The 19,444-nt window shown below is 37.0% G+C and overlaps 1 protein-coding gene across 1 annotated transcript; it reads right to left on the bottom strand.

Annotated features, from left to right (window-relative positions):
• Nucleotides 1-139: 139 nt before the first annotated feature.
• coro6 (coronin 6) lies at nucleotides 140-17,770 on the bottom strand. Its single transcript, XM_084137157.1, has 11 exons — nucleotides 17,579-17,770; nucleotides 14,602-14,801; nucleotides 10,152-10,274; nucleotides 7,542-7,671; nucleotides 7,233-7,411; nucleotides 5,987-6,106; nucleotides 5,733-5,837; nucleotides 5,513-5,658; nucleotides 4,087-4,144; nucleotides 3,733-3,960; nucleotides 140-2,766 (listed from the first exon to the last, which is right to left on the bottom strand). The coding sequence occupies exons 2-11, from the start codon at nucleotides 14,797-14,799 to the stop codon at nucleotides 2,644-2,646; spliced, it is 1,410 nt and encodes a 469-aa protein (XP_083993283.1). The 5' UTR covers nucleotides 14,800-14,801; nucleotides 17,579-17,770; the 3' UTR covers nucleotides 140-2,643.
• Between the last annotated feature and the right edge of the window lie 1,674 nt (nucleotides 17,771-19,444).

The raw sequence follows: 19,444 nt of genomic DNA, 5'->3' as shown, positions 1-19,444 counted from the left end.
CTTACAGAAGAGGGACAAATGGAGACATGCTTTCTATGCTAACATTCTTTTGCTTTCTATGTCAAATCATTATACTTAGATTTATAAGATTTGATATCTGCGAATAATGATTTGCCCAGGAGCAACCTGCATCTGCCTTAAGGAACAGTTCAACAACAACAACAAAAAAATTAAGATTCTGTTCTCACTTACTTGCCTTCATGTCATTTAAATCCCACCTGATTTTAGTAGAGAGTTTTAGCATAATGTTCAGGCTGTTTTTCAATACAATAAATGTTATTGTGTCTTGATGCTGTCAAGCTTCACAAAGGAGGAAAAAAAAACTAAAATACTAATACAATGCACTACAATTCTTCTAAAATTCCAATTCTTCTGAAGTTATGGTCTATAAAGTTTATAGACCAAAATGATAGCATGATGCATCTTGTGCCATGTTTGTTCCTCACACAAAGCAATCATAAGGCTTCAGAGCACTTGGAATATGTAGTGCATGAGTCATATTAACCACTTTTATGCTTTTTTTTTTTTTGTGCTTTTAAAAAAAAAAAATTATTTACATTCATTGGGTCTCATTCATGAAACATTCGTAAATATACGAGTAAATATGTGAGTGATTTGCGCGTAAAGAGACATTCCCGAAAATTCTTCTCCTGATTCACAAATACTTCGTAAACGTCAGATTTGATAGTGAAATGTGTGTGTGGGTTAATGAATTCCAATCACTCGTAAATGGGACGCGCGTGCACGCTCATTCTCAATTACCATAAATCCCGCCAATTAAAACCGACTGACAGCTATATATGGGCATCATATTATGACACGAAACGAAGGATTTCAACATGTCTTCTCAAAAGCGAATGCTATTGTATTATTACATGTATAATTTTGAAAAAAAAAAAAAAAAAAGCGAATGAAGAAGAGAAATTTCTCAGATGCAGAAATTGAAGTTTTATTATCAGAAGTTCATTCAAAACGCCACATTTTATTTTCAAGCGTACATAGTGGCGTATCAGGTCCTAAAAAAAAAGGATTTTTTTAGGTAATAGGCTACATGCTTTAGGTAAAAATGCTTGGCAGCATATTACAGATGCAGTTAATGGAGTTTCATCTTTTAATCGAACAGTCCCAGAAGTGAAAAGAAAATGGTTCGACATGAAGCTTGACTGCAACACTTGTAACTTGCGGACTTGTAAAAAAACAAACAAACAAAAAACAGCTTGAATATAAAAAAATAAAAAAAACTTGTGGACTTGTGTTCCGTTTGCAGATGCTATTACTGGCTCTCGTAATACAAGTAAAAAGAAAAACCGTATGTAATTACTATATATAATACTTTTTCAAAATGCTGTGTAAATATGTACCCGATTACGTTGAATTAAAATGCAGTTTATTAATGAGCAAAACGTTCGGATGTTAAACGTACTATTTACGCGTGGCTGGGAGCAGGTGTAGATTTCTTTCGTACCAACTAACATTTGGGAAATACGAACATTTTAATGAATCCGAAAATTTACGCCAGAACCACTTTACACACGATTTACACAAAAATTCGTTCTGCTCGTGTTTCATGAATGAGACCCATTGTGTGGAGAAGAGCAGCTTGGACATTCTACAAAACTTATTTTATATTTTACTGAAAAGTAAACATAATTTGGAACAACATGAGGGTGAGTAAATCCTGACAGAATTTAGATTTTTGGATGCACCGTTCCTCTCCGATGAAATGGTAGGAAGGGATGTGCAGAACATTTACTGAGCTCATTATTACTGTCCGGACGTATTATTGGGCGAATTCCAAACAGCGTTTTTGCACCCTTGAAGGGCAGTTTGGGAAGGGGAAGCCATTTGTAGGCACATTCCAAAAGAAAGTGAACAACTGAATCCCTTCACGAAGGACCCTTCCACAGGTCCGGTAGCGAAGGGAACATGCAATGGTCACTTCAAGGAAGTGATTTAATCATTCATGGTCATGTTCTGCCCTTCGAAGTGAATAGGGCATAGGGATGCTCACTTCCGAATGGAATTTGCCCATAGTCATGCCATAGATGTTGTTTGGCCAGAGCTGACTAAATAAGAGCTACGTATGCAACCATCTGATCCCAAGTCCTGGTCTTTACAATGAGGTATGTTCACACAGAGACTACCAAAGACACTGTGGCTGTTAACCACTGCAGCTACATTTCTTCTGTCATTCTTTGTCAGCATTTCAAGGTTAAAAAGCGGTAAGTGCATACAAGGATTTGTAAGTCCTAAAATGAAGGTGGTCTTGCCTACCCTTTACATAGCTGACATAAATGGTTTCTGATATGATTCCTTAAGCATTTAAGGAATATAGCTAATACTGTGTACTACTACACAATATTAACAATGTTAATACAAAGCATCAGGAAAGAATTATAAGTGCCTTTGCTAAATGATATCGCCTAATGCTCCAAAATGTAACTACTATAAGTGATTTATTCCCATTTAGAAAGAGCCTGTGAAGTCAAGTGGCAGTAAAGCCACTTGAACAGTAGTTACAGTGTTGATAAAACTAAATCATAGCTGGGGTGAGTTGAGGTGGCTTGACCTATCTGTGCTCATACTTTAGCTGTGAGAGTTAGCAGTGAATTGGACAGTGTGCACAGGATGAGTTAGTTTTATTCAGACTGTGCCATTAGTGTACTTGGAGAGCTTATTCTCCAAGTCACAGATTCGCTTCTCCTGAGAGAGAACTGTGGCCTTCAGATTTTGGATCTCCTCAACAAGCTTCTCCAACAACTGCGGCTAGAGTTTGAAAGATATGAAGAGAAAGCGGAGGAAGAAAGGATGGCAGATGGAAAGAGGAAATAGAAAGGAAGAGTAGTGGAAGGAGGATGAATAAGAGCAAAAAAGAGGGAAAAAGCAAGAGGAAGTCAAGGACAAACAGAATCAGGAAATGGAAAGACATGCTTAGCTTCTAGGGATGGGAATCGAACAAGATTTGAATGATTCTGATTCAGATAACACTTTAATGGTTCTTTTACGATTCGTAGAAATCAAGGAAGGACCTAATTAGATTTAAAAAAAACGGATCCAAACAGTATTATAGCATTTACTATATTTTGTGTATATATATATATATATATATATATATATAGATATATATATATATAGATATATATATATATATAGATATAGATAGATATAGATACATAGATAGATAGATAAATAGATAGATATACATTGTCTCCATGTACTAAAAAAACACGAATTTGTGAAAATGGCGACGTCATACGCATGCATATTACGTGTTTAGTCTTTTTCTTTACAAAGTGACATCGCCAACTACTGGCCTGGCAGCAGAATACAACGTTTTTAATAGTTTTCGTGGATCCGTGTGAACGGAGATCGTTTTGACAATGTTGACGCATTTACGCGAAAAAACGCAAAGGAATTTTTTTTTTAGTACATCGATGTGTAAACATACCCTTAAACTGTTACATAGAACGTTTTTTTTTTGTTGTTGCATGGACAATGTAAAAAAGACTAATTTTTTATTAGATAATTTAGTCATAATAATATCATATCAGACGTCAAGCAACAGCGAAAACATTCATCTGCCTTTTTTTCTTCTTCCAATAAGCCCGGTTCTAAATAAGATTCCCAGCCCTTTTTGCTTTTAAAGAACTGTTGATAAAAGTAGGTGGTGAAGGAACAAAAGCCATGAAAGTGACATTTCAAGACCAAGATTAAGCAAGATATTCTACTCACTGGCAAACTGCTTCCATCTACAGCAGACATGCTTCTACGTGTTGCAGGTCTGGTGTCTAAAACGTTCTTCTTAGCCACCTTTAGCTCTCTGCTCTTTGGAGGAACATAGCCATCCCTCATGGACACTAGTATGGGGTCTGCGTCTCGTCCAACCATCCATTCTTCAGGTTCCAGAGCCGGATCTGGACCGGCTGTGTCTGGGTACAGATCATCCTGGAACAGGTCCGACTGGAATCATAAAAAGAGAAAGAGCTGACTTCTTCATCATCAGTAACCTACTTTTGTTTCCAATACTTCCGTTTTGTGGGGGTCATTCAGAATTAAAACAACCCTCAACAATGAGCAAGTGCTTACCTTTCTGGGTACTGTCATCATGATAGGCTCACACTTTCTCTCATGGAGTTTATATAATCTATATGATGAAAAAAGAAAAGGTTCAGGAATGCTCAATGTGAACGTTTAGAATAATGCATTGATGAATTATGCACAAGAACACACAAAATGTGTATTGAGAAAAAAAAAAAGTGTTTTCTAGTGTGATATGTTTGAAAACTGGAGTAATGATGATGCTGAATATTCAGCTTTGCCATCACAGGAATAAATTACATTTTAAGTGTCACTTGATCCTTCAGAAATCATTCTGATATGCTGATTTTCTGCTCAAGTAACATTTCTTATTATCAATTTTGAAAATAGTTTGAAAATGTTTTTGTGTAAACAGTAATTTTGTTCAGGATTCTTTTCTAAATAGAAAGTTCAAAAGAACAGCATTTATTTGAAATAGAATACTTGGTAACATTTTGATCAATTGAATGCATCTTTGCTAAATAAAGTATATTTTAAATTATGATTTTTATATTTATGTGTATATATATATATATATATATATATATTTCTTTAAAAAAAATCTTCTGAACCCAAACTTTTTAATGATAATGTAATCATAAGGTATTTGAATATACCATATATTAAAGGGATAGTTCACCCAAAAATGAAAATTCTGTCATTAATTACTCACCTCATGTAAGCCTCGTAAGACTTTCGTTCATCTTCAGAACAATCTGAGAGATTTCTGTCCCTCCATTGACAGCTACACAACTACCACTTTGACTCTTCCAAAAGTTTATAAAGAGATCGTAAAACTAATCCATATGAATTGAGCGGTTTAGTCCAAATTTTCTGAGAGACTTGATCGCTTTATATGATGAACATTTAATTTAGGCTTTTATTCACATTTAAACATTGATCAGCGAACATAAACAGAAGCTCAATCAAACCTGCTTGACGTGTGAGAATGAACCTCATTGGTTCTTGCTGAAGCGCAAACGTGCTGCGTAACACAAGAATGAACCTCATTGGTCCTCGCACATCAAGCGAACATTCTTGAGCTTCTGTTTTTGATCTGATATGTGAGTTGATGAATGTTTAAATGTGAATAAAAGCCTAAATTCAATCTGTTCATCATATAAAGCGATCATGTCTCTTCAGAAAATTTGGACTAAACCGTTCAATTCATATGGATTAGTTTTACGATATCTTTATGAACTTTTTTAAGTGTCAAAGTGGTAGTTGTGTTGCTGTCAATGGATGGACAGAAAGCTCTCAGATTTCATCAAAAAGATCTATATTTATGTTTCGAAGATGAACGAAAGTCTTACAGGTTTGGAACGACATGAGGACATGACGCTGTTTTTTTTGGGTGAACTATCCCTTTAACTCAGCTAACACATATCAATGGATCAATATTCCAAATCAACAAGTAAAATCATGCAAAACTGACCTGGCAATCTCACACTTGCTGACATCCACTCCTCTCTTGGGCATGAAGCCCATTCCTCTCTGTGGCTCCTTGCTACTGAATGTGCTGATGTAATGAACATAGGGAGGCTCCTCTGTGATCTCAAAATACCGAATACTGCTGTCACCCTGTGGAGACAGAGACAACGCTACAGTGCCAGCTGGAGTACCATAACAAATGAAGTTGAAACATGGATTCATACCTTGCCACTGAGATATACAATGTTGGTGTCTGGATCATAAAAAGGCAATAAAACTCCATTACTTGTGTCCAACTCCAGTAATGCTATGGGCTCTTCAAAATTAGTCTAAAATGACAAAAATTAACAGCATCAGTTATTTGAAAGAAAACCAGGGATGTGAAATCAAACATATACATCACATATACAGGTAAAAACAAGCTTCCATGTTTACAATATGTGATGAGCCCTATTTATGTGTAATTTTGCTCCATTACCGGATCCCACAGGCCAAGCTCCCTCTGGCTCATCCTTGTGAAACCTGTGGTGAAAATGTTGCCCTCTTTGGTAAAAATAGCTCTCATTGGCCGGATCCCCTCATGTGGGGCCAGTCTTTCCTACAGGAGAAAAAAAAAAGTTCACTTCAACCACCACATCTCTGTTAATTTTGACATTTTTGTTTTTTATTAGACATCTTAAAGAAATAAAGAAAATTTTCCCAAAAAGCCATCTTGCAGTGCGCACAGAAAGCACGTGGGGATCAGTCTCTTTCGCAGTTTAATGCGTTTTTAATTACTCTTTTTAAAATAAAGCATGTCCCGTGGCAGACTGCATTTTAGGACAGTCACATTAAATGATTTGCCTGGTTTGGATGTTAAGTTTAGGCTTTTAAGGAGGGGTGAAAACACACCGCTTTTAAGGAAAGGAACGGCATGCAGCACTGATCATTTTATCTTGATTATCACATTTTCATAATCGTTGGAAGCCAAAATCGACTCAACTAAAATTACATTCATCACACAGCCCTACTGCTGTTGAATTGTTTTTCAAATGCATCACCACGCATGAAAGACACGATATAATTTGGCCAGTCAGCACGGCCATCTAGTTGGCAGTCATTGCTGTATTTTAACATTATTACGAGGACATAAAAGATCACAATCTCTACGATTTGCATGAAAAGTAGATAGTAGATGTCTTCAAGATCGATCACGATATAAAATCGTCAGATCGCCCACCCCTAATATCAATTGTGGTTTAGTCCAAATTTTCTGAAGAGACTTTATATGACTGCTTTACTTGATGAAAAGATTTAATTTAGGCTTTTATTCACATATAAACATTGATCAACGAACATAAACTTAAACTCACACAAGCTTAACCGAACCTGCTTGACGCACACGAGAGCAACCCTTTTGCTGAAGCTCAAACGTGCTGCGTAACACGAGAATTATTGGTTCCCTGTTATCCACAACTGATGTGTGAGTTGATGAATGTTTATATGTGAATAAAAGCCTATAAAGCGATAATATCTCTTCAGAAGATTTTAGACTAAACCGCTTCAAATTTCATCAAATTGTGTTCCAAAGATGAACGAAAGTCTTACATGTTTGGAACGACATGAGGGTGAGTAAATGAGGACAGAATTTTCATTTTTGGGTGAACTAACCCTTTAATGTGTCTGGTCCAAGAGTACCAACAGGTCTGTGGTTTTCCTACATACATACATGCCATAATACTTACCGCCACCACCTCGCTTTTCCGGGGATCGCACACTCGGAGACGACGGTCCTTGCAGGTGGTGCAGAACAGGCTACCGTTGTAGTTCCAGCTGACGTTGTAGATGAGATCAGGATGGTCATCCATTGTGATCAAGGGTTCTCCAGTGCCCACATTCCATACGATGATCAGATTATCACTGCCTGAGACACAAGCACACTGAATTGAAGCCATCTTGCATGGCGGGAAAACTACTAAGTAACCATATTTTTTATACATTAGTCTATCTGTTAAAAGTGAGATGTTAAGACAGTAATGCAGACTGATCTTTACCTGCAGTGAGGAGTATGTTGCGGGCAGTTGGGTGCCATTTGATGATGCCCACACGTTTAGAGTGACCCTCCAGCACCACAATGGGCTCACTGATGGGGCGAGAGGGAGTGTGGTCAGGGATCTGCCATACCTGAGTAAACACAACTGTATTAGAGTAATAGTTCTCAACCAGGGGGACTCAGCAAACTTTCAAGAATGTAATATTTTTTTGTATAATTAATTGCATTATTTTTAGATCATCCTGCAACCTGCATGACTTATACATTATTTCTGTCATGACAACTCTCATGTGTTAGCATGGTAATGGATATGACAATGTTAATATGTTTGGTCTTGGCGGAATAGATCTGCTACGCTGCTGCTGTACGGGATTTGCTACTGCCAGCATACACGACACGCTGCTGTGAGCAAGTAAGACATGCTGCTGCTGTACAGTATAGTGTACATGAATTACCCGTAGCAGATCTATACAGGTGGAGCTGGGGAAGGTGGAGGGTTTCTGAAAGCACGCTGCACTGCTATAGCAAATGCTGAACACAGATTTGATGGTTGAACAGTGAGCTCATTGGCCACTGATACAGCAGGAACCAATCAGCTGTGCCCTATAGAGAATGATGTGATTGCTAGCAGATTGAGTTAAGGACCCATCAGCCTGCGCCATCTAGAGTTTCATGAAATAACTTTTTATTTAAATTTTTATGAATATAATTATGAATATAATAATTAAAATGCAAAAAAAAGTTAAAAACATACATTAATTTGCCCCTGCTTAAATGGGTTAATATGTATAATGAAATTCTTTTTGTTTAATTTTTTTTGCTGTAGTAACATAATAGAACAGTTAAAAAAGCATAATCAGGCTCTCGATTCAACTTTTTGGGTATACTTATAGATATATATTGGTTTGCAATATGTAGTGGGAACGTTCCTTTGGTGTTCAGTGAGCACAGCAGCAATGCCAGCACAGATGACAGCTGCAGTTAACCTCCTCTAACAGCAGTGCATACAGTGCATGCCATTCACGTTTGTAATGTAGTGTAATGAAATAGCTCTAATAGCATTCATATTTTATAATACATCTTTACATCGTCTTGCTCAACTTTGTGGAAATGCTTCTGATACCAGTTTTCAATATATTATATAATACTTTTTAGTATTTATACTCACATTTCAAAATGTCTGAATGTCAGTAGATACATCAAACCAAGTGACATCTGCAAGCAAATACTTCAAGAGTTCTCCTCAGGTTCACACAGGTATAACTCATCACTTTAACTATGAACATGTCCTTTTAAAGTTTGACCACCACATTGTCCAAATCCTGTTTGTCTTGATTTTGAACAGTGACATACACTGAAAAAATCACTCAGAAATTGCTTGTCAATTTCACAAATAATTACAAAGAAACGGCAAGTAACATAGAATTAAACTTAAAAATTTTAAAGTAAAAAGACTGAAACAGTCTAAAACATACTTCAATAATCTTTTATTTACAGCTGATTTCATTACATCTATTTCTAGTCATTCAGGTCTCAGCTTATTGGCCCTGACTGAGACCTGGATCAAACTAGAGGACACTGCCACGCCGGCTGCCCTCTCCACTAACTTCACTTTCTCACACACCCCTCGCCTGACCGGAAGGGGTGGAGATACTGGTCTTCTCATCTCAAACGATTGGAAATTTTATCCTTTACCATCTCAGTGTGACAACAGCTCATTTGAATCGCATTCAATTACCATCACTAGGCCTATTAAAATCCATTTTGTAGTTGTCTATCATCCACCAGGTCAACTTGGCAGTTTCTTGGAGGAGCTTGATGTGCGACTCTCATCCTTTCATCTCATAGTTCTTCCTTCTCGTAGTTCTTGGAGACTTCAACATCCACCTAGAAAAGCCTCAGACTGCTGATTTCCACACTCTGCTTGCCTCATTCGACCTCAAACGAGTATCTACTGCGGCTACTCACAAATCAGGTAACCGATTAGACCTTATTTACACGTGCTACTGCTCCACTGACCATACACTGGTCACTCTGCTGCACAGTGCACACCTCAGATCACTTCCTCCTCACTCTCAACCTCAACCTGCCTCAGAACACAACACACATGTGTTACCACAGTGTTACCACAGAAACGCATAATTCCCAGTACAAAGACGTCAACAGCTCTGAGTAGAACGTCATTACGGTAATTACGACATGGCGTGAACGCAGCATACTGTAAGTGTCCAAATACTTTATAGGGTCACTGTATACAGAAGTGTTTAAGCATGAGGACATGCACATGTTCCAGTGTGTGCTGAAAATGAAATGACTCATCCCTATAGACACCTCAGGCCCATCTTTCCTTGTCTGTCATTACCACTGGCTTATTTGAGAACAGGTTTCTGGCTAAGCACTCCCTTCTAACATGCGTTTATAAATACCAGCTCCTGTCCCATGCCTGGACGTTAACTCCAGTCATCACCCTTCATATTAACACTATTGACAGTCTGTGATCTTTCCCTCCAGTGTGAGCAGATATATGGAGACATGCTTCAAAAAAAGGCAACTGAAACATGTTTATGACTACAAGGCTAGTGGAGATGTTTATGAATGTCATGATGATTACCATGGAAGTGGTGTCTTCAGAGCAGCTGGCCAGGATGTTGTCATTGTGAGGACACCAGTCAATGTCCAGAACAGGCCCTGAGTGTCCAACCACTAGAGGGTAGTTTTTGTCCACTCGACCCATCTATAGCATAGAAAAACAAGGAACAAAGGATAATGTTAAGACTTGTTCTTCAAAGAAGTCTCTTTTGCTCACCAAGGCTGCATTTATTTGATGAAAAATACAGTAAAAAAAACAGTAATATTATGAAATATTATTACATTTAAAATAACTATTTTATATTTTAATGTATTTAAAAATATATTTTTTTTTCCTGTGATGGCAAAGCTGAATATTCAGCATCATTACTCCAGTCTTCAGTGTCACATGATCCTTCAGAAATCAGTCTGATATGCTGATATGGGGAGAAAAATATTAATTTGGTGCTCATGAAACATTTCTTCTTATTATCAATGTCGAAAACATTGAAAGTATTTTTTGGAAACCATGATACATTTTTTCATGATTCTTTGATGAATAGAACGCTTAAAATAACAGCATTTATTTGAAACAGAACTCTTTCTTAACATAAATTTCTTTACTGTCACTTTTGATCAATTTAATGCATCCTTGCTAAATAAAAGTATTAATTTCTTTCAAATAAAATCTTACTGACCCCAAACTTTTGAACAGTGGTGTATACAGCTAAAAACTTTTAGCTGCGTCCCACATTTTCCCCCCATCAATAAATGAAAGATTATTATAATTGTGACACACAGGATTCAGGAAGTAACTTAATTTGGCCCCTTTCTACAGCCCAGCTCATTTTCTCAAATTTTACAGAATTTGAAGCCTGTGTTCGTCAACCTCAACTATTCAACCCTGTTACCAAAGTTTAAACAAAATGATCAGATATTCTCTTTAATTTATGGAAAAAATTTCATTTGTTCGTTTTAATGTTTAGTGGTACAAAATCACACAAATCAGGGTTTTAAACATTTAAAACATGTAAATGTATCCCAGGTTTTGTTGCACAGTTTTGCAAAATGAATAGACAATAAAACAGCTCTTTTAATATTTATTTTGATCAACATTTTCTGAAGGTTAAGCTCCGCCTTTCACTGACACACACAGAAATTCTTCGTTTATTTTTCCATCCTTGTTTTGGAAAGTGCCTATAGCATGTATTTCTAAACTGCTGTTATTCTATAAGGAATTCTAGGAACTCTACAAGGATTCTGATGTACCTTTGATGTTATTTTGTTATTCGTGTTGAGCTAATGTAAGCACGTGTTGGCTCTGTGTTCGGCTGCTCCTTCTCCAGTCACTCCCCTCATACTCCTGGTGTGTATTTATAACCCTGTGATGAGGCGTTGAAAAGAGAGTTTTTCTTTTGGCCTGCCTGAGACTGAGCACAGGGGAGATGGCTAGCTGGGTATTTATAGCGTGTCTATCCAGGCCTGCTGATATATGCTCGTGACTCGGCAGAGAGGCTACACTAAAGGGCATTCACTGATGGACCCTTAGAGAATCAAGACAAACTCAAAAAAATGGACCCACCGATGTGACACACTGCTGTGGATCAATATATTATGTTTGACTGAGTCGTCTGACAAAGGTTGCACATGCATTAGGAACAACTAGAAATAATGTAAGATGTTTTAATCTCCTACATGTTTTATAGTTTAACCTACTTCAAAAGAATATTTGAAGCCCAATTCAAAATACTGGGCCCTATTTTGGGCCCAATTCTACCCTTCCGACAAGTCCTGATTATCTTTATAGTTCTACAGATTATCTTATCAGATAAACTGACCGACATCAGTAGCAGCTTTGTGGCGATTTGAAGGTTGCTGCTCTCTCGCTTGGTCTGCAGACTGGATACATAAAGTACTGCTGTTTTCTCTGCTAATGAGATAGTCGTGCAAGAGATTCCCATTACATCATGAAATATTGCCCACTCCCACAGTCATTGAAACATGGGAGGAAAAGTGTTCAGCATCCAACACTTGTTAAATCAAGGAAGATTTTGTTACCACCCTTACACATCAAGCTGGGTCTGATGAAGAACTTTGTCAAAGCCATTGAAGAAACACAAGCAGCTTTCAAGTACCTCAGTGGAAAATTTCCAAGATTAAGTGAAGCCATTCAAGCCAAGATAGAGGAAGTTGTCTTTGTTAGTCCTCAGATTCGTGAACTTCTTCGAGATTATGCATTTGATTATAAAATGATGGCATGAAAAGCCTTCCAGTTAGAGGCAATATATTTTCTCAGAAACAACAAAGCAGGCAACTACGGGTTGTTGGTTGAAAACCTTCTTAAGGCATACAAAAGCCTTGGTTGCAAAATTTCAATAAAGATACATTTTTTGCACTCTTATCTAGATTTTTTTCCACCGAGCTGCAGAGAAGTTAGCGACGAGCACAGCGATAAATTTCACTGTTGCTGGACAGAGACAAGAGATGCTCCATTTAATGAATACCACCAGAGACAAGTCAAGAAGTGCAGAGTAGACACTGAATAGGACTAATCTATGAACAAAATAGTTTTTTGCCTTTTGTTTCATAATACATTTGATTTATGACCCTTTTGCTGATTCTTAAAGTGTTACATAAACAGGACAGGTGAAAGGTACTGGCCACACAGGTAGACAAGTGTTCTCTAATGCAATGACATTTATTCCTTTCTTAAAAAAAAAAAAGATTTATTGAAATTTTGAACAATAATGTATTTTGTGATTCCTTTAGCTGCATCCCACATTTGGCATGGAGCCCTGACACAGCATAATTTCCCACATTAATAAATGAAAGATTATTAAAATGATGTCACCTAGGAAGGCTGTGTTCATCAAGCTCAACTAGTCAACCCTGTTACCAAAGAAAAAAAATATATCAAACAACTATTGTTTTTAATTTATGGGAAATAAAATATTTATTTATTTATTTATTTTTATTTAAATTGTTATAAATTGTTTAGTGCTACAAAATTACACAAGCCATGGTCTTAAACAATAAACTAATGTGATGACATTTAGGCATTTTGTGTGTCCAAATACTTTTTGAAACCACTGTGAAACCACCTGTGAAATCCCAATAGGAACACCATATGCTTACATTTGTCAGTGTCAGTTTAATGATGAGTTTTCCAGAAGGTAGATATAAGTATGGGTGCATTCTGAAGAAACCGGCAGATTTCAGAGGTTCTGAAACACGAGAGCAGACGTTGAGAGTAGACACGTGAGAGCAGACGTTGATGCATGAACGTGCGTTGGAGATTAATATTTTGTAAATAAAGTGGTAATTATGTTTGGTTTTTGTTTTTTTGCACAAACAAAGCACTCGCGCCACTCCATAATATTGAGTTTAAACCACTGGAGTCACATGGATTACTTTAACTACGTTTCTGGGGCTTGAAAGTGGTAGTTGCGTAGGCTTTCAATGGAGGGACAGAAAGCTCTCATTAAAAAGATTTCATTAAAAAGATCTTCATTTGTGTTCCAAAGATGAATGAAAGTCTTACGAGTTTGGAACGACATGAGGGTGAGTAAATGATAGAATTTTCATTTTTTAGGTGAACTAACCCTTTAATAAACTGTACTAGAAATCTGATACTGAAAAAAACATACTATTTTCATAGTTTCATCAGTATTTGTGATAAAATATTACAGATTATAAGATACATGGACATAAGATCTTCATATTGGCATAATGATTACCATTGCTTTGCTGATATTGCAATGCAAGCTTCTAAAGTTCAACAGATAAGCAGAGATGGCAATGTATGTAGGGATTACATCAACTCACAAACGCTTACTTATCATCTCTAAACTCAGCTGCGGTATGTCACAGAAGTAGTTTCAGACAACATATGCAAGTTGTGTACCCTGTTTCCATGGGATCCAAACCTTTGCCTCTATGAGGGTGAAATGGAAGCCCTGTGGGGGATGGGCCCCTCTAACATCAGCCACGGTTGAGACTCTTGAACAAACATACCCATAGTCCCATGAAGGTAAAAGAATAGACAAAGGGGTTACGCTTTATTTCGATGGTTCACTTTAGATATTCTACTAACTATAAGTAACTTTGCAACAGGTCAACTAACTCTCAGAGTATTAGTAGACTGTAGTAGAGTTTTAGGTTAGGGTGTGGGTTAGTAGAATAAGTTGATAGTAGATAGTCAATTGAATGTCTGTTGGGGGACCATCAAAATTAAAATGTTAGCAGATATTAAGCAGACAGTCTACCAATACTCTAAAAAGAGTTAGTTGGCATGTAGTTGCAAAGTTACTTATAGTTAGTAGAATGTCTAAAGTGGACCGTCAAAATAAAGTGTTACCGACAAAGGTTACATATAACATGTATAAATTCCATTGTATTTAGGACAACAGATAACAGACAATGCACTACCTCTAAAGACAAAGCAGAGCCCTGAACTTTACATGTTCTGGTAGTTCTCTCCTCAAGCCACTTACCTTTGAGAGAGGCAGGACAAGAAATGCTCCGCCGCCACTGGATTCCACAATAACTGCCATAAACTTTGGGTTAACTGCACAGAATGAGCTGTCCCATGTCACTTTGGAAACCCGAATATCATCATAACCTTGATCCGCCTTCACCGCCTGCCCAAAAACATGCCGGAACTTACTCTGGCGCACAATGCTGCGACTCATGGCTGTGAAAAACAGAGAAGGGTGTAAGAAAGATATGTGTATAATATATGTGTATCTATGAATATATATATATATATATATATATAAAATGAAATAGCCTTTATAATACATACAATATTTAATATTTATTATTTTGAGTACACTCCATAGTAAAGCTGTTCAGGAATCACTATCACACTTTGTGTTGACTATTGTCTGTTGTTTATTTTCCCTTTTTAATATGTCATTAAAATACATGCTGGATTTTTTATTTTTTTAAATGTGAGTTTATGAAACAGATTTTGCCAAATTACAAGTATACTGCAACTATAAGGTTAGTACAGCATAAATGAGAAATGTGTGGCTGATGAGACACTAACCTATAAGATTACAGTAATACAGCATTAGTCATATTAACATTGAACACATTGTTATAGTTATTAATAACAATAATAATAATTTAAGGGATAACTATGATAAACATATTACTGTACACTGTAGTTATCTTTTCTTTTCAAATCCAATTTTTTCCCCAGTTGTAATAGGAGAGAGTATTATTTGTGGAAGTTTCAACAGATCATTGACATAAACAAACACACATTCCACATCATCAACACAAAGGTACCCTAAATAGCGCCTACTGAACAACAAGGAACAAGTCATGGCTGGGCAAGTTTGGAGTGTTTTAACACAGACTGAATGATAACCCCATCAGTTTAACCAATTAGAAATTAGTCACAGGGATGAAATAACTATCATGTTTGACCCTCCTGCGGTGACAGCAGACGTTAGCTTACAGGATTTACAGGAAAGAAAAAAACAATTCTGAGGTAAGAAAGTAAAATGGATTAATAATATGATTGTTACAGGCCATTCTGTCTGTTTTGGGTGGGTTTTGCTCTTGTTTTAGTTCAGTTTCCTGTGTTTGAGTTTGGTTTCCTTGGTTTTTCATTGATGAAGCAAACCTGTTCTCTATTTCATTGATTAGTTTGGCGTGTGTTATTTAAACCCTGAGTTTGTTCAGTTCATTGTCTCAGTGCTGGTCCTCCATATACGCAAAGTTGCTTAGATCTCACGAACCACCAGGGGGCCCCTTTACTCTCAAAAATGATTTAATGACTATTGCTGTGTGATTAATCGTGTAATGTGACTGTCATAATATACAGTCTCCTGTCAGACGTGCATGATACACACAAATACGAATGAGACGCTCTTCCCCAGGTGGCTTTCTGTGCGCGCGATCTGAGACGAAGAGAGCACGGACAAGAATAGGCTACATTGGCCGTATGTTTAAACACAAATACACACCAAAATATGTCAAAATGTCCATCTTGGTGAGTTTTCACTTAAAGTCAGTAAGGCTATGTCTTGAGTGAACATAAACAGTTGTGAAAGTGAATGAGAGAATCATTCACTGCTCTTCACTGAATAACTTTAGTTACTTTAATAAAAATCAATGTATATTTAATTAATACGGTGAAGACTAAGCAGTGTTTTTATTTTTTACATTTGATTACTTTATTCAATTTCAGTATAGTAGACGTATTATTAGTAGCCTAGTAGGCTAAAATTATTTAATTTGTATCTTTTTTCTTTTGTATTTGTCCTATTGTTTGTCATTTTTTTAAATTATATTACTGACTGTTTCAGCTCACTTTCAGTGAAACTGCTCTGAAAGAACAGATTAAGGGGTTGGGGGTCATTTGGGTTTTTTTTTTACGAACGCACTGAAAAGATTATGCTTAGGGCCCCAGAAGTCTAGGACCAGCACTGCATTGTATGTTCTGTTTTACGTGTTTTTGTATCCAGTATTCTGAGAAGAGTTATTTTGAGTTCTTATAATTAAATCCAGCCTTTTATTTATTGTGATTGCAATCAGTGCTGACAATGATGTATAATCATGTTAATTAACCAACAAAGTATGAGAAGTCTTTGATAAAAGATTTACATGTTAACTTTTACAGAACAGAACTGGCATAATCTGATTCTACAAAGTAGATGACCAGGCATGTATTGCTGTGTTTTTAGAACTTTTAGGTATATATATATATATATATATATATATATATATATATATATATATATATATATATATAATTTTGATATATAGGCTACTTTATATTTGTTTCCAATTTTGGTTGTTTTTAATTAAAACATTTGCCATAGGTTTACCATTTTGAATTAAAATTCTAGGTGGCAAGGGGATGACAATAATTATGTTGAACAAGCATATCTGAATGATTACCACAATTCATAATTTAAAACATCCATGTTTTCTACTGGCTTTAGGTATAAGTTGAAACAGCAGCGCGCAAAGTTTGAGACACACAATTAAACGTAATTGACACTGATAATACACCACATAAAATTATTAAACCCCCTTCAGAATGCAGTATCGTTAAACCACACAACAGTGTGTCCCATGTGAGAAGGCCCTCTCACTGTCTTCAGACACGGTCACTTTCCTAATATAGTCATGCCAAACTATCCATGTGTCTCCCACTCTGTCCCCTCCAGACAAGATCCTTCCAAATTTACAAAGGGACAGAATGAAAATATGCCAATGTCAGTGTATACCGCCTCAGCTATTCCGCGCACAGCTGGCCTTTAATTATAGATATTCCTACATCAGCTCAATGATCAAGCAGAACGTGCTGCACTGATATGTCATGATGATGTCACAGCCTGTACGTAACTATAACAGAATAGAACTTTACAAAACTAGACAACGCGCGTGTCGTCACAATGCAGCATTCCATCACGAGGAACTGCATAACTGTCAATCAAATGAATCACTTACCTCTGTCTTTGGGGAATATTCGCTGATTCTGTCTTTAAATTTGCTCTCCCCCTTTCTCGAGGCGGTTAACGGCTCCTCTGGACGCTGCGCTTTTAGAAGCGTCTCGTTTATTCCAGCTCACAAACTTGCTACGGACTCGCAGAACTAGCAGGAGTTCGTCCTCACTAGTTGTTCCTGAACATCGAGAGAGAGAGAGAGAGAGAGGTGGATTGGGGGGACTGGATGAGTGCACAGACGGGGTGTATGGCAAGCCATTTTGACAACACATTTACACACATTTTGTTTTTCCTTATTGTTATAGACTATAGTATGCTACATATGAAATAATGAAAAACAAAATGTGTTTAAATGTGTGTTGACAAATGTTGACATGTCCACATTCAAACAGCTTGCCCTTTTGCAGCAGATAATAATACAATAATACAATAATAAATCCTAAAATTCGGCGTCAGCATCAGTTGAACGTTGAAGATGAACAATACAACAATGTTACAGTAGACTAGTATTAATACTGAAGTATACACATCAATAACTGAGACGCAAACTACCACCCACTGTGTTTGTATGAAATGAGAGAGAGCGAATTTGCGGCGTGATATGAGAGACATATGACAGCTTCACATACCACATACAGTCTGTTATCTTATCCACCTTATTTTTCACAAGAGCGGACGCGGCCATTTGTAAATTTAATACCTATGGCTTCAGTGTCATTCACTTCCAGTCATTTTTAGCTGTACAAAACAGCTCATTATGCTGCTTGATATTGCAAACTGTTATTTCTTAGTTAGCATATTATTTTAATGTATTGTCTCTTAATTATAAACACTGGTTTGTAGCACAAAGTTTTACCGTTTACTGCACTATTCTTATCGGCTAATGGATCTGAAGTCTGGCACATTCAGAAAATACGGTGGATACAGTGCTCATTATCAGGAATTGACCCTTCGCTAAGCCATGCCCAAAAACCGCCACAGGCCAATCGTGGCTTAGCAACCGTAATTAGGCGCGGGAGGTCTGGCAAGCTTTCGAGCGAGGGAAACTTGCCGAAGCGTTGTGCGTATGGATTGTGCAAAACTGATACCCGGTAGCCTAAAAGTTGGGACGGGGGGGTGGAATTTTTTTCCTTCCCGAAACCTAAAACCCAATGGGAGAAATTCCGGGATGACAGGATTAACAAAAACACCTACGTTTGCTCCACAACGTGTGAGCAGTAGCCTGGCGCGCTAAAAATATAAGCGGGAGAATGTTATCATTGCAAAGTGGTCAGGCTAATGTCTTGTGTTTATTCCACAAGATTTATGGATAAGCTGTTCGATTTATAATTATTATATTATTTTCAAATTTCACTCACCCTGCTGTGCATGCACATAGCTGTTCCTCAGTTTGTGTGTTTCCCATTTGAATGGTCAGCGTACGAGGCGGCTGCTGCTTGCGCTGGGACCTATAGGCTTTAGCTTCAATTTTGATTAAATTATTCTCTAATCAGTTGCATATTATGTCGTGGATATATCCCTCGAATGCATGCTGCAGTCCCTTTTGTCTTGTTCTCTCAGATATTTCACCTGTTCGCCAAAAATTACTAATTATCTCCTTGGGAATATCTGACACCGGTGCATTCATACTGTAATAGACGTGCCAGGCGCGAAAGCTTGTCAGGCATAGCAACAGTAACTAAGGAGGGCGGGGCTTAGCGAAGGGTCAGTTATAAGACCTTGAATGTCATAACAAAACAATCATAATCAAGTATTCTAGAGAGCTGTGCAATAACTGAATATATACTATTTACTAACTAGAAATTAAAATAAATGTTAAAACATTGTCAACTCATTACCCGCCAGCGTTTAAAAACAAAAAGATAAAAGT

The sequence above is a fragment of the Abramis brama genome, assembly GCF_963993115.1.
Source record: "Abramis brama genome assembly, chromosome: 15".
NCBI classification, from domain to species: Eukaryota; Metazoa; Chordata; class Actinopteri; order Cypriniformes; family Leuciscidae; genus Abramis; species Abramis brama.
Note: the sequence above shows the minus strand (reverse complement) of the source record. Positions and strands in the feature narration are given on the sequence as shown.